Below are 27,440 nucleotides of genomic sequence, written 5' to 3' on the forward strand. Positions count from 1 at the left end.
TAGCCATATGATGGGACATCATTCAACCATAAAAAGGAACGAGGCACTGATACAGGCTGTGACATGAATGAACCTTGAAAACATTATGCTAAGTGAAAGAAACCAGACATAAAAGGCTACACATTATATGATTCCATTCATATGAAATGTCCAGAATAGGTAAATCCATGGAGACAGAAGGCAGGTTAGTGGTTTCTAGGAACTGGTGTGGAGAGGAAAATGAAGAGGGACTGCTAACGGGTATGGGGCTCCTTTTAGTGATGAGAATATTCTGGAATTAATAGTGATGATGGTTGTACAACTTTATGAATATACTGAAAACCATTGATTTGTATACTTTAAAAGGATGACTTTTAGAAGATGTGAATTCTATTCAATTAAAAAATATACAGGACCCTATCACACCAGTGGTTATCCCTCCAATATATAGGATTTGAGAACAACATAACCTTTTCTTGTCAACAATTATGTTTAATGAAGATACCAGCTGTTATTTACAAAAGATATACATACATACAATTCCTACACATTAAATGTAGCCTAATTGTGAAAACAGGAAAAAATGTACTCCAAAATTACATACTAAATAAAATAAATAAAAAGTAATTATTTGGCACAATATTTCATATGTAGCAAATAAATAACTGTATCACTGATTGAATGAATTATTTACAATCTATTTGAAAGTGCAAAACAATTGCTGAAAATTAAGATGTTGATAATAATATTTAAGTCCAGAAAATATGAGTTTTTTTTTAATCAGTAACAATAATTAGCCAATAATAAAGGTTTTTAATGCCCAGGAAAATATTTTAATTTTGAAAAATGTTTTGTGTATTTTGTGCTCTTTTGAAATGTTATTTTCTTAATTTAATGCTGGCAACTTTAAGAACCTTGGAGTTTCTTAGTGGAATTCCTATGTACGTAATCCTGATTTGTAAGTTTAAAAAATACATTGTAAACAGAAACAGTATTCTATATATCCTGCAGAAATTACAGACCAGTCCTTTGAAAATTACTAAATAACCATAGTGTTTTACAGTAATTGGTCAGGTTCTGTTCCTGCAGAGGCAGACACCGAGGAGATGGAAGAATGAAGCCTAAAATCTGGACTCAGTGGATTCTTCAGTACCTTCCCAAACCCCATGCTCCAAATCAAGATGCTGAATTAAAAAATATTAAGCTATACCACCACTGATAAATCCAAATAAATACCATTTGCAGCACATCTCACCCTGTAAACACCCTTAGAAAAAATGTCAGCGGCTTGATACTTGTCTTGACTCTGATATTTCTGCGATAAACTTTTCCTGTGAGTCTTATGTTTCAGCAAAGAAAATGGCACAACTGGAAATAAAGTAGAGTGACTACCAACTGGCTATTCCTAAGCTAGAGTGTGCAAGCTTTATGCAAGTCAAATAATTTCCTCTTTTGTCATGATGCTGGTAAGCTGAATGTAGTCCCGAGATGTCTCAGGATGTGTTTTTGCTTGTTTTGGAGAAATCTCAAGAGACAATTAGTCAGTAGTAGCATTAATGGCATTTCTGAAAGATTGTGGACTGGAGACAGACATCGTTCTGGGCACTTTAAATGTCTATGGCCGACGAGGCTCTAATCTGTGCGACATCTGCGATAAAGTTCTCTGGTTGTCAATCACATTTAATTGCCGTACATAGCTCCGGACGTCCTGGTGGTTCTTATTAGCTTGAGCTGCATCAGGATCTGTCAAAAGAGAAAAAAGCGGAATTGGCATTGTGTAATACATGCATATAAGATACAGCTTTATTTTCTCCAACTACATATTACATTATCATAGATCCCTGGATTCTTTCAAGGCCTTTCAACATGCCATATTCACTGAGATGTTTCCACTTGGATGTTCCATTCTCCCTTCTACCCTTTCCTTCCTTGGAATGGTCTATTTTGATCATTTTCCTTTATATCGCAGGTTGTAAAAAAAAAAAAAATGGCACCAAATAAAAGTGAAAGCATCTCCTGATGGCCCCTGGTTGTACATTAAAATTGTTTCCCCTTGACAATCCCACCTGTGTCTCACACTCTGCTCTCAGCCCCTTTGATCCAGATGTTTGTCTAAACACAAAAGACAGTTTTTATTGGCTCCTGGCAAAAGCTCTTGACACCTGGGCTGAACTGAACTGAAGCATGCCAGTGAGACTAGTAAGTCTGACTCCTCTTGTTACCTGCATACAATACACAGTGTTACTGCATAGATTGTGTGTTCTTAGAGACTGCCCAGTCAGGAAAAAACCAGACTCACGGCTGAAGTCATGACTTCTGGTAGACCTCCCATTCTCTGATGCTACTTGTTCTGTAATCTCAGTTACCACTCTGCTCTCAGCCATTCCCCAAGCATGCGAGCAACAGAGTTATGGGCACCGTTCCCTAAAGACAGGCTGAAAGAAGAATCAAACGCTCAGAGGCCTACCCAGGGAATGTACATGAACGAGGAAGGCCAAATTTGACAGTGGTGAACTGGAAAAAAGTGCCTTTGGACCTGACTGCTCAGCTTCTGCATGCTGCTGCCCCTCAGAACCTGCACCCAGTGTTGCCAGATCTTCCTGTTTTTCTAGAGAAATGAGAAATCTGGATTTCTTCCCATGAACTCTCCCAGTCTTTAAATGATGACATTCTTTCAAAATAAATGGGGGAAAAAAACGTTCTGTTTCGACCCATCCCTCTGCTGTGGCTCTGTGGACTACTGGTGAGGGGCTCGAGACCAGTAGGACGCTGGGAGTGGCCAAGCCTGAGTCTGGACTCTGCACCAGTGCTCTTTCCACTGTAGCACACTGCTCCTTGCAGCCCATTTGCTCTTCTTAGATCCATAAGCCACTCTAAAGACAATTCGAATGCCATCTGCATGAAGGGTGAAGGGGAGTGTTGCAGGTCTGAACACAGACAAGCAGAGAGAAAATACAAAGGCCCTCACTTGCTCTAAGAAACTCATCAGTATAATTATCACATATAAATAATACCACAGTATTTAATTTCCTCGCTTCTCACTGGCAGTATACTCTACATGTACAATATACTGTAATTACATTGTACATATTCCCACAATGCTTATGAATCTATTCCTATAGCTTTATCTATAGATTGTTGACTTCAGAGCCGAGCAGCTGTTGTTTACCAGCAGTTACTGTTAACTTCAACAAATGCTGGGGAGACTTTTTTTGTATATATATATATTTTTTCCCCCACTTCTCGGGGAGAAGATGTAGGAGAATGTAGGATTTACTTCCAAAGTGGCTTGTGGAACAAAACATATTCTATCACGGTTCTTCTTTGGTTCCTGGCCCTCACTGAAAATCTTCTCCAAGCTATAAGCCTCTCAGGCACACAAAATTTTGTTTAATATCAGCAATTTCCTGGACCTCCCTGAAGGGTCATGGATTCTAGATAATAAACCCTTGTTGTAGACTGGCATCACTTACATTGTCTCCTTTTCAAATGTATAGCTGCTTTATGACCATGCCTTTATACATATAGTAAATTACTAGAGGAAGTGATATGAGACATTTTAATCCTGGCACATCCACATGGAAGGGAATGGCTGATGATGTGCAAGACTATTTGCACTTTGGAAGGAAGAGGAGGCCCAATCATTTGAGTCAATTTTTTAGAGGTCTACTTGCTCCCCAAGTTAAGATTATTATCCCCCACTTTTTCCTGTTATCCTATTATCCCTAGATCTTCCTGTTGTACCTTCAAAATGAACCATAATCAGTTCCAGCATCCTGGGTTAACAAACCCTCACTTCGGGCCTGTCCTGTGCGAGGATGAATAACAGCAACTCCAGTGAATTAGATGAGAATCCTTTAGTCTCTCGGCACTAGGTTTACTGGAGAGAATGGGACTGGTAGCCTCACAGTCATGTCCATATCAAACTGTCATGTTGACTTAATGAGCCAAATGACTCGAAGTGACTCATACAATGAAGTTAGCGAAAAACTTTCCAGGGGCCACCTTCTTCCAGCCCAGCTTGAGGGAGCCCAAGCTCCACACCTGACCCAAAGTCCCAGTGAGGGGAGACAGTAGCACTGGCCTAGCTTGATGATCTGGTACTCTGATGCAATTAACTCTCAACAGTTTAAAATTGCTATTTATGATTACTAATAGTTTCATATTGAAGCACTGTAGTATATCAGTTATTGCGCTATATGTTCAGATTGAAGAAGAGCACCTTAAATTCACCCAGGAATACTAGAGATAGGATATAAATTCCTGCTATGGGACCTTTTACAAATGTGCTGTACACATTAATGGACTATTGCAACACCCCAAGAGACAACAAATATTATCTTTCCCAATTCTAAGTGACAGACCTGAGTCATCAAGAGTTGATGTGAATTTCTCAACATCAAGCAGTGAGTCATAAAGAGAGTCGGTTTGAAGCAGGATTTGTTGGCAATGATGCCTTAGCTGTCTCTAGCCACACTGGAGAGAGCAAATTAATTCTCTTTAAGTTCATTCATAAAATAATATTCCTATGGTTATTTTCTAGTTTTACAACTTGAAAGTCCTAAAACTCAAGGCTCCTGTCCCATGGATCCATGGTCCAAAGTGTCTCTGACACAATCAAATATTTTCCAGACTTCTAGAATGTCTCAGTAGCCTCATTAAAAAGACCTTAATCACCAAGATCCATATTGCAGTGTACAGCGGCATTTTACTTACTGAAGGGCTGGCTCCTGCAGTATCTCACTGTTCTGGCAGTATTTGCAATCATGCGCTAAAGAGAATAAATAAAAAAGAAAAGGCTGAAATGCAAGAAAACTTAGTATATAATCCAAAAAGGAAAACAAACCATTACTTATTTCAGCAACACCCGGGACCACGAAAAACAGCCCATTCTGAAAGGCTGACTATCTGGAGGCACTGACTGATGTATAAACGGCTTAACTGCTTGAAAGAGGCACACACCCTCACATATACAAGGCATTTTTCAGGGAGGAATGCTAATGGCCTAACTCCAGTCTAATTGTTTGCTTGATCTTCAGGACATAAAAAGCAGTCTGTTGTTCCTGAAGCTGTATTTTACTCCTCAGGACTAGTTTTCACTATCCATTCTTGAGGTCACTGGGAATTTGTGAGATTTTGTAACTATCTTATATTTGGAGAAGCATTAGTTAGCTTGTCAAGTTCCCAGCAGTAAACATGGCTCAGTAATGGGGCATTCGCTTATATTGACTGAACAATCACAGCCAAAATATTCTCCTACACACTTTTCTCTACTCTATCGTTCCTGACCTTTCTAGTCTTCCAGCAAAAGTGTTTTAATGTTCATTTTAATGATGTGATTTCTTCTCTCCTTCCTATCCCTTCCCTTTTCTTCCTTTCTGATTATTACCCTAACACACACAATTTAGAAAATCAGAAAATACTGAAAATGTTAAGAGTCAAGTAAAAATCACTTAGAATATCACTTCGCAGAGTAACTTCATTAATATTTTGGTGCATTTCTTTCTAATGCTTTAAAGATAAATACATAAAAGCATATTTTTCAAAAAACTGAAGTCATACTTAATATACACATTTTTGTTTTGATTAAGATTTTCACATGGCATTGTGACTATTTTCCATGCCATTTACATTCTAAAACATTTAAAAACGTGTCGGTATCCAATCACATGGATGGACTATAATTTATTGAACATTTGTTCATTGTGTTATTAAGTGATCTTAATTTCTTTGTGAGGTTTTGATTGCCATAAAGAATTTTAAGGGCCTCTTTTCCATTGCACTCAATTAAAAACAAAAAAAGAAAAGAAAAGGAAAAAAAAGACAGAGAACATGAGGAAAAACATCAGTGAGACCCAAGCACCATTTCTTAGCCAGGATGTATATTTCTTGCTCACAGTACTTGCAGCAACAGGCAGGCCCTCCAGCCCCTGTGTGCTGTTCTAGGCCACTTTTGCTGCTCAGTCTCTAAAGGGGGTCTTGTGGAGATGGCGGGTCAATCCTCACAGGAGCAGGAGACCTGTAAGGCTCTAGCTGGGAAGTGAGCCTTTCTGAATCTTGCAGTGACCATGTAACTCCAGCCCTTGCCGTGCCTTTCAGGGACCCTTGGCTTGCCAAAGTATAGAAAATGACTTTGAGAAAGCTTGTATACTGTTGAAAAAGAACTTATTTGGCAGGAAAAAACTTAGACGAGTCAAAGCTTCATAAGTATATACATGTGAACATTCATAATACCTCCCTGAATACTACTGCTTTGAAGGATTCTAGTAAGCATTAAGTGACATGTGTCTGTACCAGATAACTTCTCAAACACAAAGAGGTAATCGGAAAAGTTTGAACTTCACTTTCATAAAGGATCCTAAAAACCAGCACGTCTGTTGATCAGCATGAGAAATATATTACAAATATCTCCAAGAAAATGTAACATACAATGTATAATTAGCCTCTGATATATGGAGCCCTGAAATAAACAGTAACTATGATAATTTTCCTGCTAATTTACTTTAAGTTGTTTTTTCACTTCTCTAAAGGCTTTGCATCTGAAGGGCACAAGTATATTCCATGTAGAATTATTGTAATTCTTCAGATATTGAATGGAGTGTAATTACTGAAAACCCTGGGAAGTGCTGCCAGTATGCCCCTCTGAAGAATAATAAAACAATTAGCAGGGGTCAGAAACCTCTTCCTATACCATTTTGTAGGGAGTAATTGTTCTGCTTTTTAGTTTTGAAAGCTAAAACATTTCATTCTGACTTTGGTTGTAGACTACTCTTTACAGCTATACTCTGAGGCTTCATAATTTTTAGCTCATTATGTAGTTTAAAATGTGAGAACAATTGTTTAAATCAGTAATTTCCAGCTCTGGAGTTCATTCTACCTTTCTAAATCTTTGATTAATTTTAACAATGGTTTTAATTTTGACATATCCTTTTTAATTGTACTCAAAGATAACTTCAGTTTAACTTTGAAGTCCAAATCTGGCTTTGCAACGAGATCCGTCCTTTTCCTGTGTGAGGTCCTCATAAGCATGCCGTGCTATGGACCCCTGCGAGTCGCGTGGGAACCCCACTAGCGCAGCGCAGAGAACACTGTCGCTAGGCCAAGGGAGGGTCAACTTGATATTTTGACTCCGCCCTCTGTTGCACCCACTGATACAGGCCATATTTAAACCTCCTAACAACTACACCCAGTGACAAGGCCCTTTCCTGGCTTGTCAAAAGAGACTTCAGACGTCCCCTCCTTCAGCTGTCTCCAAGGTGCCCACTGGCTTCCCAGTCTGCCTTTAAGCATTGGCTTCCCACTGTTTAGAAGTGAACTTGATTTCTTGGACCAAACTGAAGGATTTTGCCTTTACCTCCACAAAAAGTCACCTAGTTAGAGTCTTTCTATCCTTCCACAGGCTTAAGCCTCACACGGTAATCTTGATGGTACAGAGCCATTTATTCATTGGTGTTCTCAGCTAAGGTTGGCAGAAACTAAGGTTAAAGTGACATAGGCTTAATTATTCAACTGCCACAGCAGAGATGGAGCCAAAAATTATACCCTAGGCTTCACGGTCCTGCCAGAGCAAGTCGGCCTGCCTGGAGCGGCCAGGCCACTTCCTTGTAATGCCAGGCCAGTGGGAAAATACCTGATTACTCTAAAGCAGAGCTTCTTGTTTTTGTTTCATCCCAGCAAACCTGAGGTTTATGAAACACTCCCCTTAGCAACCAGCTTATTAAAAGAGTGAGTTGTAATTTAGGAGCAAAGTGAGGAGAAATGATCCTTTATGAGGTGCTCTGAATCAGTGCTGTGAGCCCACCTGAACTGATCCCGATAAGCGACCAGCCCCTGTTGAGAATCACCTTAGAATCTGCTCATCAGACCGGCATTCAACCTAAGAGTGAATTAAGCCAATAAGCCTGTTTTACTGAGCTGGCTGCCGTGTGGATGCAACTTCCTTCTCTGTAAATGTGCCTTTGACTTCTGACCAAGAGAACAATCTACAGTTAGAATGCAGGGATTCCCCTTGGGATTCCACATTTCAAATTTTACACAGCCACCATTTTTTTTGAGACAAAATCTAAATGTAGGTCTTCAGAGCTTATTTGCAAAAATTACTATGTTCAAACAGTTTCTCACCTATAGGGCTAAGAATGGGGCCAACCAAAAGCTGATGAATTTCCCTTTAGACATAACTTCGGAAGCTCAGAAAGAAAACATGAGGTAGCAAGCAAAGGACTCTGTGACTACCTTTGTGGACGTCCTTCTTTATCTAGCTGAAAACAGAGCACCTCAGAAGCAGATCGCCTTCCCGGGGCTGGAGCTGTACAGTGACCAGTGCTAAGGTGCCATCCAGGGGAAGGGCAGCCAGCCATCTGCCCTCCAGCCTGGCACAGGAAAGAGGCCCCAAGGCTACAGTCCCAAACACAAATTCCCTCAAGCTCTGATGCAATCACTTGCCCTTGAATCCACTGAGGCATCAGAGGGGCCTCTTCTCAGATGGGGCCCTTGGCAGATGGGCATGCTGTTTGCCTTCCGGTGGCACACTCCCCTCAGGAGCAGGTTGGGAGCTTACACGTTCACTCCTACCCAGGCAGTCAGCAACTCACCAGGACTCTGCAACTGTCTGCAGCTTTTCTAGCCAGAACTGAACTGACTCTCATCCCCCTGTCCAAGCTCTCCGCAGCTCTTCCATGGTTGGTTGAAGAGAAATGAACTTTTATGTCTTTCAAGTTCAGACCTGCAGGCCATCCCGGCAGTGCCACCTCGCACTGTCACCTTGGCCTCCCACCCACAGACAGCCACCAGAGAGCCCCCTCAGCATCGCTGCATTGCCGCTCTGCGCCAGGACTCCTGCGGAGCAGCTCTTGGGCTTCGGGCCTGCCTCGGTGCCTGTCCTGAATGCTTCTGTCTTTCCTTCTGCTGCCTCTTGAGATCTTTGCCAACCTTGCTTTGCCTGATGGCTTTTTCCTTTCTTATTTCTGCCCCTGTCAATTTGACTCTGCCTGTGTGTATGCCTATCACATACAGGATCTCAATTATTCATCTTTTAGCATGTGTAAACCACATTTACACCATTTGATTATTTCACTCAAACCCTCACATATTTGGGACAGGATTTTTTTCCACAACAAGATATAGAAATTATATAGTCTCTCACCTACGAAGATTGTGCCCATGACAGCAACCAAGGGACAAGAGAGAAAAGAGAAAAAGGCCCAGGAGCTGATCCGGCCTTTGCTATATGCATCACTGAGGAAGAACCCTGAGCGCTGTCCCCTGGCTCTGGGTCTGTGATATCCAGGAGGTGTGTGACACGCACACCTGATGCTCAGGGTATACTGTATGTGTTAGGGCTATGGGACGTGGCAGTTCAGGTGCCTGTCCAGGAACATGCATGGTATTATGCATCTCTGCACTCAGGGAAAAACACTGAAGGACAGACATAGTTAGCACCACAGGGAGGAGGGGAGATAGAATAATGTCCGGATGGGAACAGAAAGCTAAGGGAGTCATTTTGCATAAAGTATCAGGAATGCAAAATGCTTGGTACATTCTGCATAATCAAATTTTCTAATAAAATAGAAAATACTTATGGATTAAGTCTTTGTTACATAAAATCCTTTAAAAATGCTTTCATATACTGTCCTATCTCACCAAGTCCAACATTGGAATATGATTAGGTTATTCTTTTATTCTACAAATACTTCTTGCATACTTATGATGTGCCAGAAACCTTTTTGGGTGCTGGAGAAGTATCAGTGAACAAAACAGATAAGCTACCCAGTTTAGTGGGGAAGACAGACAATGAAGAGGCAAGTAAAGATCATCTCAGATTGTGAAACCAGCTATCAAGGCAAGGTTATCCACCTGAGAGGACTGGGTATGCAGGGTATTAGAATGTTTCAAAGGTGGTCAGAGAAGACCACCTGGAGCAGGGACACATGAATGGAGACCTGAATGATAAGAAGAAGCCAAACAGGTAAAGACTATGGGGAAGACAATTTTAGGCTAAGGTAACAGCTAGTGCAAAGGTCCTGAGGCAGGCAGGATAAGAAATGTTAGTCTTGCCAACTTGGACAGAGTGCAGAGAAGATAAGTATGAGAGGAGGCTGGATATGCTCAGGGTAACAAGTCTGGATTTGCTTACATTATGCTTTTGTATTTAATATGGCTTTGTTTTCCTCTGATACAGCTGCATGAAGTTACCTCCCTGTGCAGTTTGCTTTTTGACATCTCTTTTATTATTATTATAAACTCATTTTTATATCTTTTGTTGATTTGTAATATTTCATGTGTTCATGTTTTATCTTCTCAACTGCATAAAATCTCCAAAAGGCCAAGGAGTACTTTTTGGATTTCTTTATATTTCCCAGGAAAATTCTTTGCCTGGACACTCTGTACATATCATACTGCTTTGTAAAATCTGCATTTAGCTCAGTTTGTGAATTCTATATAAAGAAGTAAACTTTCAAAGTTCTCTTATAGATTTCCATTGTGTTGTACAGGTATTGGAATTGGATGAATTTAAACATTTAGATTTTTGCTTGGACATTCTTTTTTCCAAAGCTTAGTACAAGTCCAGTGCTCTCTCTGTAAGAATATTGTATTAATATTATTGGTGATAGAAAACATACTGAGGCTAAGTGTGTAATGGTATGATTAGTGATACAAAAATAAAAGGATTCAAACATTTTTCTTCTTTAATGAATTAGTTTCTGTTAATGCTTTCAGAAAGAAATGTAGAAGCTTGCCCCATGCTTCTCAGTCCAAATAAAATGACTATCTTAAAATAATATTCATAAACAAATATACCTAAATATGGGTATGTCTGAAATAGAACCAACCTCCTAATACAGTAGCAACAGTGGCTATCAGCATGCTTTGTGCAGCCTGGGGTAGTGGAAGCCAGCCAGCATATCATCCTCTAATCCATTGCCACTCCACCTCCTAAATGTTATAAATATTCATGTACACCATAGAAAGCTACAAAGGACTTCATTCAAGCAGTTTTTTGAATACTCCTTTATGTTCCCCCCAAATGCAAGAGCGTCTGCCCTTTTTTTGCATAAGGATCAGAGTGTGAATTCTCTTTTGTTCATACTCATAAATCCTGAAAACCAATATGCAACGAATTCTCTAATCCCCACTTCATACCTCAAGGGTAAAGGGGTTCAAAGGAAAAATACTTAGGGTTGGCACAGCAGTTTGCTGGAACTGTGCAATGCTGCCACCAAGAAAATGCACCCATGTCCCTGGCTACTCTGGTGACTCGGCCCTGCCAGGCTCCCTCTGGAGCCACAGCCCACCAGCCCCACAAAGGCTGCCAGCTCTGCTCACCACCTTGGCCTTGCTGACGAATGACTGGAAACAGCAAGGATGTCATGTTAGAGAGGGAGCTGTGTCCTTCCCCAAGATGCAGAGTAGTGAAGGCAGCTGCCAGTGGGGGTTGTAAGAGGCAGTGGCAGAGGGAGGAAAGGTTGGAAGGTGGCAGCAAGTGCCAAGTTGGTCAAAGCCAGGTTTAAAAAATGTAATAAAATCTCTCTGAATTCCCAGTTCATTTTCTACTAACACCTAACTCATGGAAGGACAATTGTAAAATTAAACTTTCTTATGGTATGATTTATCAAATTAAATCAAATTTATAGTTGCTGGAGCAGAGAACTAACAATACTCTTTCCTCTTTCAGGATCCTTTCCTCCCTTCTCTGTCAGAGTTATAGAATCCCTAATTTTTAGTGGGGCACATGGATACCAAAATAAAGGCTATATATTCTAACTTTCCTTTCATGTGATGAAGTTTCTGGCCAATAAAATATGAGCCAAGAGGTGTGTGCAACTCCAGGTCATATGCTTTCAGGGGAGAAGCTCGCCTTCCCCACTTCCCTTCCCCTTCCCTCCAGCTAGAATAGGGTCATGGGCCCACCACCATGGACCGTGTGGATGGTGGAACAGCAAGAGAGGAGCCTGGAACCTTGACCACTCCCTGGAGCAGAGCTACCATATTCACTTGGACCCTCAACTGAGAAAGAAACTTATCTTGCTTAAGCCATCATTAGTTTAAGTTTCTATAACTGCAGCTGAACTGCTATCCCAGCTACTCAGTTGCTTGTAAGTGCACCTGGACAGCCCCCCCAGAGAGCAAGGAGTAAAGGACCTCTTTCCTCACTTCTAGGCACACAAGAATCCTAGCTGTGGGCAAGAAGTGGAGAAATAGGAAAGGGGACTCTCTTAATAGCCACTGAATATGATCTTCACTCTTCCTTTGTAGGTTATGGATGGAACACCAGCATCTGGAAATCCAGAAGAAACAACTTTCATCCTCCTTGACAGATATTTTTGCTGTTTTCTTATTTGTTCTGTTTAGTTATGTCTAATGATCAAAAGTTCTAAAGCCCAGTCAGCTTCTTACGAAACCCTGATTTACGCATCTGTGCACATATACATTTTAATAGTCAAATAGTTGGCTTAGCTACCCCTCAGTCTGCACTTCTGCATAAGTGAACTGGAAGGTTCTTTGCCTATTTGATTTGCCCATTCTCTCCTTTCTGGAAAACAGGTTTTCTTTTGAGAAATCAGAGAAATAAGTTTAATTCTCCATACTAATAAGTGAGCAAAGAATGTTTTTCACTTTGATCAAAGAATTATTAAATTGGCACAGTAACAGAAATGTTCTTACCCTGCCTTTGGTGTGGGGTCAGGGGAAGACGGGAAGATTTCTGAGAAAATATTTTCCCCTCTAATAGAGAATGTCTTTGAAGAGTGTGGACTCATGTGCTATTTCCTAACAAGCTTAAGACCTGGGAACCTATTGCCCAGCAGTTGCTATACTTCTTTACCAGGCTGGTTGCATTCCCAAAACGAATGGTGTGACCCTTACAGGATTACTGCGAGATGTTTCAAATTCTCCTGTCGTCATACCCACTAGCTGGATATCAAGAAACAACTAGAAGAACAGTTTTCTGATAAGAATTCCATAGTACTGTATGGCTTTCAAGAATACTCATGTACTCTGGACCCACCAGCAACTTCCTGAGACAGATGCTGCAGGCATGATCACCATTTTCAGTTGGAGAAACTGACCCACAGAGAAGTTAAGGGACAGCCACACAGTGATAAAACTGAGCACTGAACCAGTCTGCTGAACTCCAAGTCCTGAGCTTTTCCTGCAGGACCACATTCACCACTGCACACCAAATCCCAGGCAGATGCTTGCCCACAGAGATAACACTGTGACAGCCCACCTATCCAGGCTGTAGCCAGAGAAGTTAGGAGACAATGGAGAATTCCATTAACATGCACTATGCAGCTAAAGATAGGTATTGGCATGATCTGCTTTATTGCTTCATAGAAGATAAGAAAATAAACTGCAAAGTAACTAGTACCAGATAACACAACTTTTTTGGGGGTGTGGGGGAGGAGCAGCAGTTAAGAAATACTGAATATGTGCCAGTTCCATATCTGTTATTGAAAAAAGATTTTGGTTTTGGTTATGAAGATTTTCATGGTCTCTCTCTGAACTTGGGTGAACTTCATTTATTTACATATTTAGAATTATACTCCATAATAAAGATCTGCTGTAGAGTTAACCTTTTACCTACATGCACTAAAGTCATAGGCCCAGCAGATAAACATTTCAAAGGCATACTGGGGAAGTCTAGCTCCAAAAACCTTACAACAAAACAACCATGGAAGTCACTCTGGAACATTTGCACATTTTAGTAACAGGCAAGCGCACAGCGTGAAGGCTGGCTGCTGCTGTGAGCCACCGCGCAAATACTACTCATTCCACAAAAGAGAACTGGCAGACTAAAATAGGTAGCCAATTTGAACCAAATATTTCAAAACTCCTTTATGTGTAACTACCTTTTTTAACACCGCAGCATACATGAAAATTATTTCCTTTATTAGTGCAAATGCAAATGCAAATTTCGTTTTTAAAAAACATTGCGTTTAAGGTTATAATACTATACGTACCATTTTTTCAAAGTTTACTAGATTGTCAGTGAACGTCTTGTTCCCCTCATGAGTAAATGTCATATCTGCAAAGAAATAAAAGTCACATTCTAATCATTAACAGAAATATGTCATACAAAGAAACCACAATAGCACCATTAGATTATGCTGGAGGATTTGCATAACACTGCAGTTGAAAAAAGCTGATAATAGTTCCTTTTATGTCAGGTGTTTAACTTTCTAAAGCACTTTACCTGAGATTAGTAAAACTGCCAAGCTAACCCTCTGTTTCACTATCAAGGCTTCCAAATCATGGATCCTTACTCCTCCAATAATCTTCTCAACCCTTCCAGAAAAGTCAGGACTGAGAGAAGATGACAAAGAAGATGTAAGGATGGGGTCACTCTTCCAGGGAGATCATCTGGTTAGTCTCTCATTCATTTTCTTCCCCACATACGCATCACTGGCCTGGCCTGGCCTGTCATTTCCTTAGAAAGATACCTTTAATGAGCAAAGGCATGAAGGGGATGAGAGGAGGATCCAGCTTAGCTACTGTCAGCCTGTAGGCCCTGTGGTTTCTCGAAGGATCCTTTAGAGAAACAAAGAGTTCCTGGTTAACAACTGGTGACACACTGGCCCCCGCCCCCTCCCTGACACCCAGCCCCCTCATCCAGTAGTTCTGAATCAAGTATAGCTACAAAACAAAAGTAGATTTAGTTAAACAAGGCGCTTTTTGTTTTAAGACAACTTCCCATTTGACGTGAAAATAATTTGTTTTTTGTTTTCTTTCTTTTTTAGAAGTGTTCCTTAGGATTTGCTTACAGGGGTCAAAGGGGAGCGAGTCTCTCTTAGGGCACACATGAAACATATAAGGTGAACCCCACCCACAAGATTCCCCTTCTCCGGAGGCAAGGCCTCCTTCCGGGCAGTCCGTCCACCCTCCCGCGGCCGTGCACAGCCAGTCCGTACTTGCCCTCTCTGAAACCACCCCATCCCTCCTGTCAAGCCCCACTCACTCCTTTTCTATCCAGGAACACCTCCCAGCCAATGGGGAAAAATAATTTTGGCAAGTCAAGGCAAATGCAGCTTCCAACCCATAGCCAACCTGTGCTAGATGGAGAGGATCCTATTACACTGCTTTTCTAAGTTACACAAATTGACCTTATGTGGGACATAAGTCCTCTTTAAGTTATTTCCTGAGGGTGCCATTCATTAGTTGGACATGCTTGTTTTAGCAGCACTAAAACGGGATCATAAACTTCTTAAAGTCATACAAGGACAGATAAAATTTCTGAAATGAGAACTTCAATTCAGCTAATCAGAAATTGGATTAATGCAGACAGAGAACAGAATAAAGAAACCCCTGTCACTTACCATTAAACTTTCAAACTCTGCATAGAACTTCTTGAACTTGCTTGGCAGTTTCTGTTAATGAAATGAAAATGCCACACTCAAATGTCAGATGCAATATCTAGATATGTATCATGTGTTACCATTTCTAGGGGAAATGTATTTCTTTTGGCTCTTAATCAAACATCTCTAAAATAGGCCACACTAATCTGGCTTGCCATTTGACGATAATTTGGAATACAGAGAACTTGCATTTAAGCCTTCACCTCATTGAACCAAATGTAAGCCAGATGCTTTGGTCTTCATGCTTTCACAAGGTTTTCTGAGATGGATTATTCATAAATAGGGCTGAATTCTCAGCCTACAAGTGGTTTGAAATTATCCTTCCCAGCACCTTCTTTAAACTCTCTGATTCCCACAATTAGGAATTTAAACCAGAAAATATTACAATTAGAAGTTTGAGAAACTATTTGTTATTATTTTTTCAACCCTCCTTCTCCCTTACAATGTAAGGCTATATGAGAACAGGGATTTTTTTATTATCAGTTTCATTTATTGCTATATGCTCAGCACACAAAAGCGTGTCATGTACATAAGCAGTGTTCAATAAACGCTTGAATAGATCAAACCGATATTTTATAGATGGAAGAAGATAAGTCTCATAGCTTAAATGACATGCACAAAGTCACATAGCTGATGACATTTAGAGCCTCTGTAATTCACACCACCTGCCTTCTCTTCTACTGCTTCTTAAATGCTGTGTTTCTCTACACAAGCATGTCTCTCGCGTAATTCCTCTGCCTTGCCATAATACAAAAATTGATAGTTCCTATTTCTATTTTGGCACATGATTCAACACTACTGACTATTCCCCATATATCTGCACAAGTAGATCAATACTGAATCATCTTTCAATCTCATTTTGCTTAGGTCCTGAGCTTTTAGTAAAATGGAACTTTTCTCTTAAGCCCATTAGCACTGACCAGGTCCTGAGCCTCACAGACTCCCCATCTGCTCTGCGCAGTGAAGTCTACTGTCAATGACTGATGCACCTATCAGGCCTCTGTAATCATAGAAACAGTCCTCTCTTCTTTCTCTTATCTGAATCAGTTTGTCATATTCTCAGTGAAACATTTATGGAAGTCTTACTTTGTTTCTAGGAACCAGTCTCCTGCATAGCCTTCAAATTCATTTTTCTACTACCTCTTTTCCAGTTAGGTTTCAGGGAAGCCTGATAACCTTGCTTGGAGGGAACGTCCAAAGGGATGAAAGCTGGGCTGGGCATCAAGGGAGGCCGGGATCTCCTCCCACATGGAGTGCCCAAGTCACCATCAGGTGTTGGCTTGCCATGAACACAGACCATTTTAAAAATCAGGAGTGAGATCTATCTCACTTTTTCATTAGATTTGCTTCTCTTTCTTTACTTAGCTGGCTTTGGGTCAAAGGCAGGAAGGCATATGGTAATAAAATATCTTGTGGGACTTAATATTATCATCTACCTACACCCTATGGCTCGGAGCAGTGACTTCAGTCGGGGGCAATTTCACAGCCCCCTCCCCGTCTCCCCCAAAGGGACATTTGGTAGTATCTGCAGACACTTCCTCTTGTCGCAGCTGGGGTGGGCTGGAGTGAGAGGTGTTACAGAGCAGGTTGAGGCCAGGGAGGCTGTAGGCACCCCACATCACGGGACAGCTCCCACAACAAGGAGTGTCTTGCCCCAGATGCTGATGCTACAGGAGCCGAGACACTCTGCCCCAGGTTTTCACTCCCATTTGCTCCATCTCAGACTGGCCTTTCCCCTCTGTCTTGAACCATTCCTTTTGCCATGCAGTTTGACTTTGCTGTTTGTTCAGGCCACCCGCAGCCTCCCACTGTCCTACAGTCCCCAGTACAGGCACTACTTCCCGCTCCGCTCACGCAGCCCTCGTGCTCCTCCCTGGGCAGGTATGGGAAGCCCTGGGGAGGTTCTCAGCAAGTACAGGTGGATAAACCAAAAGTGAAGATGCTTATGAATGAAAGCTCTTCCTACAGAATGATAGAATTACATTTCAACTTAAAAAGTAAGGGCTTATAAATGATGAAAGGTCAATCTTCTCTTTTCAGCAACACGCAATGGTGAGACTGGAAGCTCCCAGAATGAAGTACTTCTCTAGCCCTCGTGAAGCTGAAGCACTGGCCAATGAACTCTCTCCCTCTGCTGATGCGTCCCCCACCAAGCAGTCCTCTGTTTCGCTTTAGACCAGGAAAGGGGACCGTGCTGCGGCCTTCATGTCTGGCTGCTATGTGGCCCCTACAACTGGCCTTCCCAGACCTCTGTGAGCCATTATACCTTCTCTGATTTTGCCAATCAAGTCATTTGGGCTCCAAGGCAATGGGGGGTTAGAATCTGGAAACAGGTTGGGGAAAACAGACGATCTGAAAGGGAACTGTAAGTCCCCAGAGACTCCAAGAACCCAGGGCTAAAAGACAGGTGGGCTGGTACTATGGCATGGTGGCTGAGGTGTGTTGGCAGCACCAGCTCCACCCTTTACTGGCTGGAAGAAGACACAGCTGGTGGCACGCAGGCCTCACCAATTCCCTCACTCCTATATTCAGGGGATGAGCTGCCGCATGTGCATCTCCTGGAATTTTAAGAGAAACCCAAGACAGAACTTGTGAGGACCTGTCCTATAAACAGTGAAACATTTAGAAGGGACTGGGTAATAAAACAGTTTCAAGAGGGAAGTGGGGAAGGAAATGTTTTAAGGAAAACATTCAGAGATGCAAACAGCTGCTTTCGGTGCCTTTTTAAGGCATCTTGCAAACTAAGTCTCTGTCATCTACTCCTTGACCTCTTTTGTGTCCCACTTACACATACTTTTTTATTTTTAGTAACAGACTATTTCTGTGTGTATGTTTTATTAGAGACTAGTATTTCTTTGACTATAATACCACATTTAAGGGGTCAGGTACATTTTGAGTATTTCACTAATGGAATGTGAAGACGTTCCCTAGCACAAATAGCCAACTATCAACAAACCACTAATCATATTTGCTACATAAATTCACAGCACACTTGCATATATTTTGGCCCAAACTGAATACTAGCCAACTGTTGTTCCTCTATACACAGAGAGGTCTGCCAGGTAGCTAAGAGATACCTAGTACTCAGCCAGGCCAAACAGTTGGTCTTCTGGCTAATTCTCCCTGAAGCAAAATGACTACTTGGATGAAAATGGACTTTTGTTCTCTCTTAATTATAGATAAGGCTTACTGCAAAAGCAATAAGCAGACATTCCAGAGAACAATAGAAATCTGTGAGTGAAGTCTTTGAAGTCATCCGTGCAATGATGTTGTTGATTCACTTTATACCTAGGAATAAGACTTACTATTATTTGCATTGTATGAAGGAGAAACTGCGACTCCCCTCATTCCCCCATCCACAAAAGGACAATACCTTTTTAAATTCACATTGAGGCAACTGGAAAAAGGAGACAGGTCACCTCCCTAAAAGGGTCCTACCTTTTCCATTGTTATATGAGTGTGAGTGATATTCTTATAAAAAGGTGACTATTAAGCTTGTGTTTTTATTCTTAAGGCAAAAGTCACAGCTGGATCTCAGCTGAAGCTTACCTCCCACGTGAGTGCCAAGCGGCTCACAGCAACGTTACTTAGTCCCATGACGATGGCAAAAAAGGAATTCAGATTTTTATACTCCTTACAGCTGAAACATAAGAGGTGCGTGTTTGAGTAAAATGTCACTTCTGAGTGAGATAAAAAAAAATAGAGTTCTATTTTTTGATAGTCATTAATATTAGTCAGGACTCCTTTATGAGAACAGGCACTGATAGATTTAATGCTCTGTAAGTTCCACTTGGATGACTGTGTTCTGCTGTTTGATTTCTCACTGTGCTTTTAGATAGGGGTTGGTTTTGGCCATCTAGGTTCAGGTTTTGAGAAGGAGTGTGGACACCTATCTTAGAGATTGTTATTACAATTCCGGCCATTGCTAAAAGCCTTGTCGGACCCAGAGAGAAATATCTCATAGGCTAGGAAGAGAGCAAAATGCCCTTGAAGACTCCTAGACTTTTAGCCTGAGCAGGGCACCTCCTGTGGCAGCTTGGGAGGGAACTTAGGAAATCATACTGCTGCAGCCACTGTGGCTTCTACCGCCACACACACGCTTCTAATCTGTTGAAAATATCAATTTGCAAGTCATGATCCCTATAAAGCTGAGAAATAACTGAAAATACTGACTGAAAATAACCTTGTTTTTTCTATTTTACTAATGTGGATGAAGCTGATCATTTTGAATTTGTACTTATGCCACTATTAGCTTTCATGAATATATATTTGGGAATAAGAATATTGTGTAACAAGATAAAAGATTCTTATTAGAATGGCAATATTTAGCCCAGGTACTTGGTTTAACTTGAAAAAAAAAAGGAATCCCCAATTTCTTCAGTCTGACTCCTTGAAAAGGGAAAGAATTCATTTTGCAACAAGCCTAAATCCTTCACCCAAATCAATCTGGCCATCTAAACTGACTACATCATAATTAAATTCTGTTTGGATTAACATTTTTGCAAAAAGCTAATTAAATTGTTGCACCTGCTGCCCATGTTCTCTTTGCAGAGGTAAGAATGAATGATTCTTAAATGGTCCATGTAGAAATGGGAGAACAGATTTCAGAGAAGCTATGGTGTGTCTCGCCCTCTGGTGAGAAAGCAAGTGAGGCCTTTGCTGTGCTGCGGTGGCGGCTCTCAGATCAGGTGCTGAAGGCAAAGTAGGATCATGCACACACGTTTGCCTCTGTCCTATCCGCACGATCTTGAAAGGGCATGCTGGATTGCAGGCCCGCCTTTCTGGTCACTCTTAATAACGACCTTTATCACCCTAGGTCAGTCATGAAATTTCTTTACACCTCAGTCTGCTCACCTGTAAGGGGATGATCATACCTGGATCCTCAATTTCACAAAGTTCTGGGCAGGTCAAAGACCTAAAATAGACTGTGCTGAAGTTCCCTAAAGATCTCAGGCAAACATGCTATCACCAGTGGGTTTAGATCTCATTCTTGGACATCTTGGTTTGAAAGTCTACCATCTTCTCTGGCTGGGCTATGTATCTAGCTCCACTATAGGCCAGTACAGCTTAATAATGATTAAATAATATAAACCAGTTTGTGCTGAAGGCCTAACCCACCTACTCATTCCCATAATCACAGGATGAGAGATAAGGCAAAAACCCTCAAAATAATTCCTGAGTGTTTGAAAGGCTCTCCTACATTGATGCAATAAAATAGCAGGATTAAGCCCCAAACGGTCTTCTGATCTCCCATAATCTTGTGCAGATTGCCCCCCTTTCCTTGTCGCACTTGGCACCGCCAGCCTAAGGTGAAGGGAGAATGTGCTCCTTACAGCAGGAAAGCACATATTGTCATAGTTTCCATAATCATCTCTTTCCAAATACGTGAAGGCATCTTGTAACAAGGCTGTTCAAGCTCCTACGGAAAGTTGGCTACACTATGAACCAGAAGAAATTAATGAGCAACATTTTATCAAATCTTTCTTTAAAAAGGCAGCTTTTCCAAATTAAGACACACCAGATTTTTAAACCACATGATTTGGATGTCCTGTTGAACCCTCAAATTTTTGGCAAAACAATTCAAAGCATTTGGCAAGCTGGTAGGTATAGAATGTCAAGCAGCATTTACTTCTTTGTTTAGCTCTGGAAATTAGACTGTATGGGATTGAAACAACTTGGATCAAGAAAATTGCCTAGCTGGGGTCACTGTGCTCCCCACCTTCCCGGGCTAGAGTACCCTGCATTTAGAAAGGAAAGAAGTCTCCCAGCCACAGGCCGCATTTAGCATTTTATTTTTAGCATTGTGGTGATACCAAAAACATGGAAGTAAACAGGAGGTTGTCAGGCATATCTAAATAGCAGGAGAAGATTAAGCTCATGCCAGGGAGAAATCAACTGGCCCTTGCAGTAAATAAATTGTTCCCCATAAAGTGCTGTTAAATAGAATGTTTATGAGATGCTTGCTTTTTCTGATGTTTATAGAGATGATTTTTATGTTCCAGGTTAGCTCGCCTTTATGCATTTTACCGATTTTACTCTGGCTGAGTTGGGTGTACGGGTGCACATGCATGTTCCCACTGCCCTCTACTGGCGAGAATGTGTCACGTTGGACATGGACTGCAGCTTGCTTTCTACAACTTTGTAAAACACAACTTTGTTTGATGAAGGACTCTGAAGCAGAGGAAGCATAAAGTCTGAGTAGTTTCAGAGCAAAAAGAGGTCACAATTTTGATTCCAGCATCTATGCTGTAAGGTGTTAATTTGCATATTGATGCCAAATATTACAAAAGCTAGATGAAATTAATGTTTTACAAGAGCTTGGTTATTCTTAAGTCCCTGTGGTTGGTCCTTGTGCATAAAGGGATCCTCTACCTTGTTTTTCTTTTTAAGGTATAGCCTAAGGGATCAAAATGAAAATGCCGCTCAAACGTTTATCTCCTCCCAAGGTAACGATACTTACTGGGCTGCTATCTTAATAAATTTTTTTAAGAGCTGAACACGCTTGCTGGGCTGGGAACAAAGGCAAATCTCAGTGACAACCCAAAACTGAATTTCATTAAATCTCCTCAGGAACAAATCCAAGTTTGCTGTGGTCTTTTTAAAATTATGCCTTCCAAATGTGTGATAGATTAGCTCCAGCTAGAAAAGAAAGGAAAACAATTTCACTTCTTCATGTTGAAATCAAAATACCAGCGAGGCTTCTCTGTCCAGACAAACTGACATTGGTCAGTGAATGTGAATACAATGCATGGTCTGAAGGGGTTCACTGAGGCTTGCTCATTTTGTAACTATAAACTAGGTGCTATTGACTTAACATACTTAGGTAGACATAGCTTACTATGAATCATAAAGATTTTCCTTTACACTCAAACACTTTATAAGTGACTTTATGAATAAGCTCAATATTTTAAAAAATTATCATGTAGTGTCTATATTGCAGCACACATTAACGTTTGCAATTGAGCAATGCCAGCAGGCTTCATCCAGAATTGCTATGGCACCTCCCAATGCTCTCTGACGAGCACCTTACCTCATGCACACAGTTGAAGAGTTCCCAGTCATAAACTGTCATCTGGTATGCTAAATCTTTGGAGCTCATCAGTTCAAAAGTTCCCACTGTTCCAACAGTTGGGCCTTCCTGTTCTGGCAAGGGAGTCTATGAACAATAATGCAAAAATACATCAGAATCTCAAAAGAGACAAGTACTTAGAGCTGAATGTTTTAAGGCAATTCTGAGAGGAAAGGATCTGGAAATGCTTTTGGGAATATCCCAAAACATTTATTTAACCCAGAAGAGAAAGATGCTTTTGCTCTTAATGCTCACTCGCTTCAGTGCCATCTTTATGTAAGTCATTGTCACAACCATCAGTTCCATGGACTGAAAATGGGGACCGTGGCAAGTAAGATTCACTGACTAGTGACCCCTGGAGGCTTCTCTTTTGCTTGGGCCTGCCACATTCCTGGAAATGATTTCTTTTCTCTGGTAAAGATGCAAGGAGTTCCGGATACTTTTTCCTTCTGTTTCCCACTAACGCCATTCCAAAGCACACACCGGCGTAGCAGTAGGGGGTGGATAGCCACAGGGTTCGGCTACTGACTACTGTAGCAGCTGGTGGCTGGGAAAGCTGCTGGCCCCCCATCTTTCATCACACATTGCCTGGGGTTACTAGGTGACACAGGGCTCTGTGCACTGAGATCAAAGACCACATCTGGTCCTTCTGCTCTCTGAGAAGTGCTGAGCTGGAATGGTCTTCATGCACTATGGTGTTTCACGCTAGGCATCAGAAAACCAAACACTTTTACTTTCTGAAAGACCCCTAGTCAAAACTTTCTATCCAACTTACTTACCTCATTTTTATTTATGAGAAATAATCTTGAGTGCTTTTCCTTAGTAAGATGCATGACACACCACATACATTGGAAACATATGCATTAATACCTATGGATCTATAGTATATGTACAAAGTTACACAAGTCACATGAAAGAAAATTGCCATAATTTCATGATAACCATATATGGATATTCACTATTTAGGGTGGAAGTACTAATATTGTACAAGTTCTATCATCTCCATTATTGTCATCGTCACCCATAGCCAATTACATTCTATAAATGCCCACTGCATTCTGGGCACTAAAGAAGTCACACATTCAGGATGTAGGTGGTCTCTGCAAGTTTACAGTCTGAGAGAGGAGCCGACCCCAGCCACCAGGCACTGCCCTACACATGAATTGAGAGTGGGCTGCCAGCGTTCCTGTGTGACCATATCAGGGCAGACAGGAGCATCAACACACACCTAGTTTCTAGATACACAGACAAATAGGTGGCAGAACATAAATGGGCATTTTGAGAGTTAGTGGGCATTTGGAATAAATGTGCGGCCTGAAGAGGTTTGGAGAAAGAAGCTGGGCTTTAATACATAAATAGGCAGCCTTGTGTGGGTTAGAACAATGAGGTTTTCCCTGGGCATCCAGGGTAGCTTGTTGTAGGCTGAAAGATGGCAGGAGAGGCATGGAGGTGAGGAAGCTGTGATGAGACCCACTTGGCAGGAACAGAGATCTCAGGGGAACCAAAGGGACAGCTTGGGCTGCTTTAGCAAGTCTTTGAGTACTGGGTGAGGGGCTGGGGTTTAGTAAGAGACCAGGTTGATGCCAGCTTAGAGAGCCACAGACTCTGAATGTAAACCCCACTCTAACTACACAGACTTGGATTGATTCCCTAATCTTTTGAATGTCCGTTTCTAGCTTTGGAAAGCTGGTGCGATAGTACCTGGTACCCAGGCTCATTATGGAGATTAGATGGGAATAATTTAAGCATAGCATATAAGCACCATAGCAGGCACAGAGGAGGCCTCCATTCTTACCATCTTCCAAATTAGCTCCCTCCCTAGACGTGGTGCAGCCACGCAATTGCACAGGAGAGTGAGATCAGTACAGCCCTGGGACATGCAAGCTAAGTACTGTTCACTGTATTCGGACTTACTCTATGCAAGGGACAGAGGGCAGGGGAAGAGTAACAATTATTTCAATGTTTTGAAGCTTAGGGAACCAACCTAAAACGGATGGGCAAGCAGCTTATGGAAGCAAGTAAGGAGAATGGCTTCAGGTGGGGTGGGTCTTAGGTTGTAAAGTTGGGGAAGCTAGGGCTGAGGACTCCCTTTCAGGCTCAGACTGGCTCACCACATTCTCCCCTCCCTCTTGTAGCTCCTGCTGTGGAACTGCCTCCCACTCCATTCCTCGGATTTGCTCTCTCCTAATCTATCTCGCTCCCCACCTCTTCTCATGATGCCTTACGGCTTTCAATGAAGAAATTAACCAACAATGACAGGGAAGATGCCAGTTTTAAGATGATGCCAATTTTAAGAAATACACAAAATTCTTTTAATCGCAGATGCGATCTGTCATTCCTACATCCCTTTTGAGAGAATAACAGAAGGCCCTGTGGAATCTTTACTTTCCTGGGTGGGCAGGGCCCACCAAACCTTCCCCTCCTTGACCACAGGCAGGCTGACCCCTTCCTCCAGGAGCCACCGAGCAGGCAGTCTGAGCAGCCACGGGTTCTCCTCCATCTCAAGTGGGGATTTACATGCTGACCCTGGGTCCCATAGGAAGCATCTCCTTCCTCTATTTTGTCACAGATATCTCTGTAGGAAATTTCCTACAGATAGGTATGGCTGAGCTCATGGAGGATCTGTGCTGCAGACAGATCTGAAAACTGCCTACACAGAGGCCCAGAACTCTCACAGACTCTCATCTCTTCCCGAGAGTGGGCTTCTTTGTTAAGCCTAGATGGCTGTGATTGGGAGAACAGCATTGTTACCTCCCCTTTTCCAGATGAGAAAACAAAGACATAAAAAGGATGTACTGATTGTCAATGACAAAAAGATGGCTAAAGGAAGCTGCCACCCCTGCAGCCCTCCTTCCACGTGCTCCTATACCGTCTTGCCTGGCTCTCAATGGCATTTTTCCCACTGGATTCTCATTACACCATGGTGTCCCTCACTATACTGTGAGTGACTTGGGACACAAGAATCTTGATGGATTTATCTTCAAGACTATCCCAGAGCCAGAAACACTACAATGCCTGGAATGATACAGTAGGCCCTAAATAAATGTCTAAGGAGCTAGTGAATGGATAAAAGTAGAACCAAATTACAGTACAATGGGATTTTATTTTAATTTGCTCCGTACTAACATGTTTAAACAAAATGTCAAGAGAGTAAAGCTCCAGAATCCAAGCCTTTAACCAAAGAGGATCAACCGCTGGCATTCTACTAATTCCAGACAACCAATTTACCACTATAACTTGTCCTGTTCTAGGCTGTTCGTGTTAGTCTCATTTCCCTAACTTGACCATAATTGTCATAAGGACAGAGGCTCCCAGACACTGGTGTAATTCACATATAAGATAGCACAGCACCGAGCACAAAGCATATTTCATAAGTATGTGCTGATGGATCAAAGGTTTGGCCAACATTCTGTACTGCAGAATCCTCCTGTGTCCAACTCTTCCCAGATGGACTATCTTTAAAGAAATCTTCAGGAAGCCAGGAACGGAGTTCTGTGTATCATTTTAAGAGAGGGGTAGGGTTTGCCCATTCCTCAGTAGATGACAGAACTCACAGCCCAGTGGATGACAAAGCACTCACATGGACGATGGGAAACAGGTTCATATTTCAGCTATTTGTTGCAAGTGAGTTCCTTTCAATTTCTCAGGTCTTAAAATGGAAGAGTAGCAAGGACTAAGAATTTGTAAGGCTGCAGATTGACATACAAATAAACAGAGGCTTAAAAAGTCAGTATCTGCCCCACTCAGAGCTGGAGACAGTCCACACTATCCGCTGACACACCGTGTTGTCAGCACTGTAGCTGTGAGCCAGCTGGTGAGAGAGGCCTGAGCGCCGGCGGCAAGCACATCTCGCAACGCCTTCAACAGGGCTCCAGCTGAGCTGGCTTTGGATGGCATTTCTTTCCAAGACAGGGCGGCACCACTCATTTATGACATTCCCCTGCCCCTGCCCCCCACTCCTTCCATGCTGGGAAATACTGATTTTTTAGAAAAGAATGAATACAAATGACTAAAAAATATATGAAAAGAGCTGTGAGCAGACTCAGCTCTTGTAGCAGTAATACTTGAGGAGAGGCAAGGGTGTCATGGGCAGCAATGGATGAGGCTAAGAGCACTGATACCACCTTCACTAAGTCCCCTCCAGGTGAATTCGCGACGGTGCAAAAATCTGTTTGACTGCACTGGAGTGCACAAAATGACACAAAACCAGAAAATCAGAACTACCATGAGACTAAAACAAACTCTAACAAGTTCAAGAAGAATTTTGATTTATCTATGAGGCCTGAACTGACTAAACTTAAACACATTCATGCAGCACCTATGTAGGTAAACTCTAGGTTTACCACCAGCTCTTGAGTTGCATTTTTCTTACTAAAGAAGCTCTGTGTCCAAAGATGGAAAAAATGAGTCCTCTACCCTCTGAATTGGCCCCACAGGCTTTCAAAGATACTTTAATAACTGCTTATGTCTGTGTCTAATTTTTATAGGATAAATAGAAATGAACCCTTCCCCTTGCATAGAAGAGTAGGCTACTCAATTATTAGCATGGGCCAGTTAATCCTTTATCCACAGAGAGCTCTGTGAGGCTGGGAACAAGTGTTTTGGAGCTTTAGGGAAGACTGCTGGTCTCTGATATTTCCTACACAAGCTGGAGTGCTTTCAGGGAACAGCATTTTTCTTAAACTAGAGAGTGGCTTTGCTACCGAACATTTCTACAATCTCCTAAGGAGTATGATAAATTGCAGTATCTTGTCTTAAAAAAATTTTCTATTCTGGTCTAAGTATTCAGATTTTTAATATTAATATTTAAATTGGGAACATTGCAAGGAGGTGATTTACAAAGAGTTCTGAAAGGTGAATCATGCCCTGATAGTGGTGCTACTTGGCTAATTTCTGCAAAAGAAAATCTAAAGCTCAGAGCACATCAAATGAACACCTGAGGCTCACCTAATAGACCACAGGAAAAGAAAAAGCCATGTAGCATTCCAGAAATTTTTTTCAACTAGGTTCAACGTTACTGCAAAATTAAGCTCCAGACAAGT

At 41.7% G+C, this 27,440-nt stretch overlaps 1 protein-coding gene across 12 annotated transcripts in view; it reads right to left on the reverse strand.

Moving 5' to 3' along the window:
- Positions 1–622: 622 nt before the first annotated feature.
- RAPGEF4 (Rap guanine nucleotide exchange factor 4) overlaps positions 623–27,440 on the reverse strand; it is a 312,049-nt gene continuing 285,231 nt past the window's right edge. For 10 of the 12 annotated variants that reach the window (XM_036876920.2, XM_036876919.2, XM_036876918.2 and 7 more), the window contains 8 exons: positions 22,360–22,485; positions 21,790–21,968; positions 18,879–18,969; positions 15,291–15,341; positions 14,418–14,505; positions 13,938–14,002; positions 4,696–4,750; positions 623–1,722 (listed from right to left, as the gene is read on the reverse strand). In XM_036876920.2, coding sequence (XP_036732815.2) covers positions 1,595–1,722; positions 4,696–4,750; positions 13,938–14,002; positions 14,418–14,505; positions 15,291–15,341; positions 18,879–18,969; positions 21,790–21,968; positions 22,360–22,485 — 783 coding nt within the window. In that variant the 3' untranslated portion in view covers positions 623–1,594. Of the gene's footprint in view, positions 1,723–4,695; positions 4,751–13,937; positions 14,003–14,417; positions 14,506–15,290; positions 15,342–18,878; positions 18,970–21,789; positions 21,969–22,359; positions 22,486–27,440 lie in introns of those variants that run through there. The other 2 variants (XM_036876921.2, XR_008998260.1) reach the window with 2 other exon arrangements.

Source organism: Manis pentadactyla, chromosome 6 (genome assembly GCF_030020395.1).
Source record: "Manis pentadactyla isolate mManPen7 chromosome 6, mManPen7.hap1, whole genome shotgun sequence".
Taxonomy (NCBI): domain Eukaryota; kingdom Metazoa; phylum Chordata; class Mammalia; order Pholidota; family Manidae; genus Manis; species Manis pentadactyla.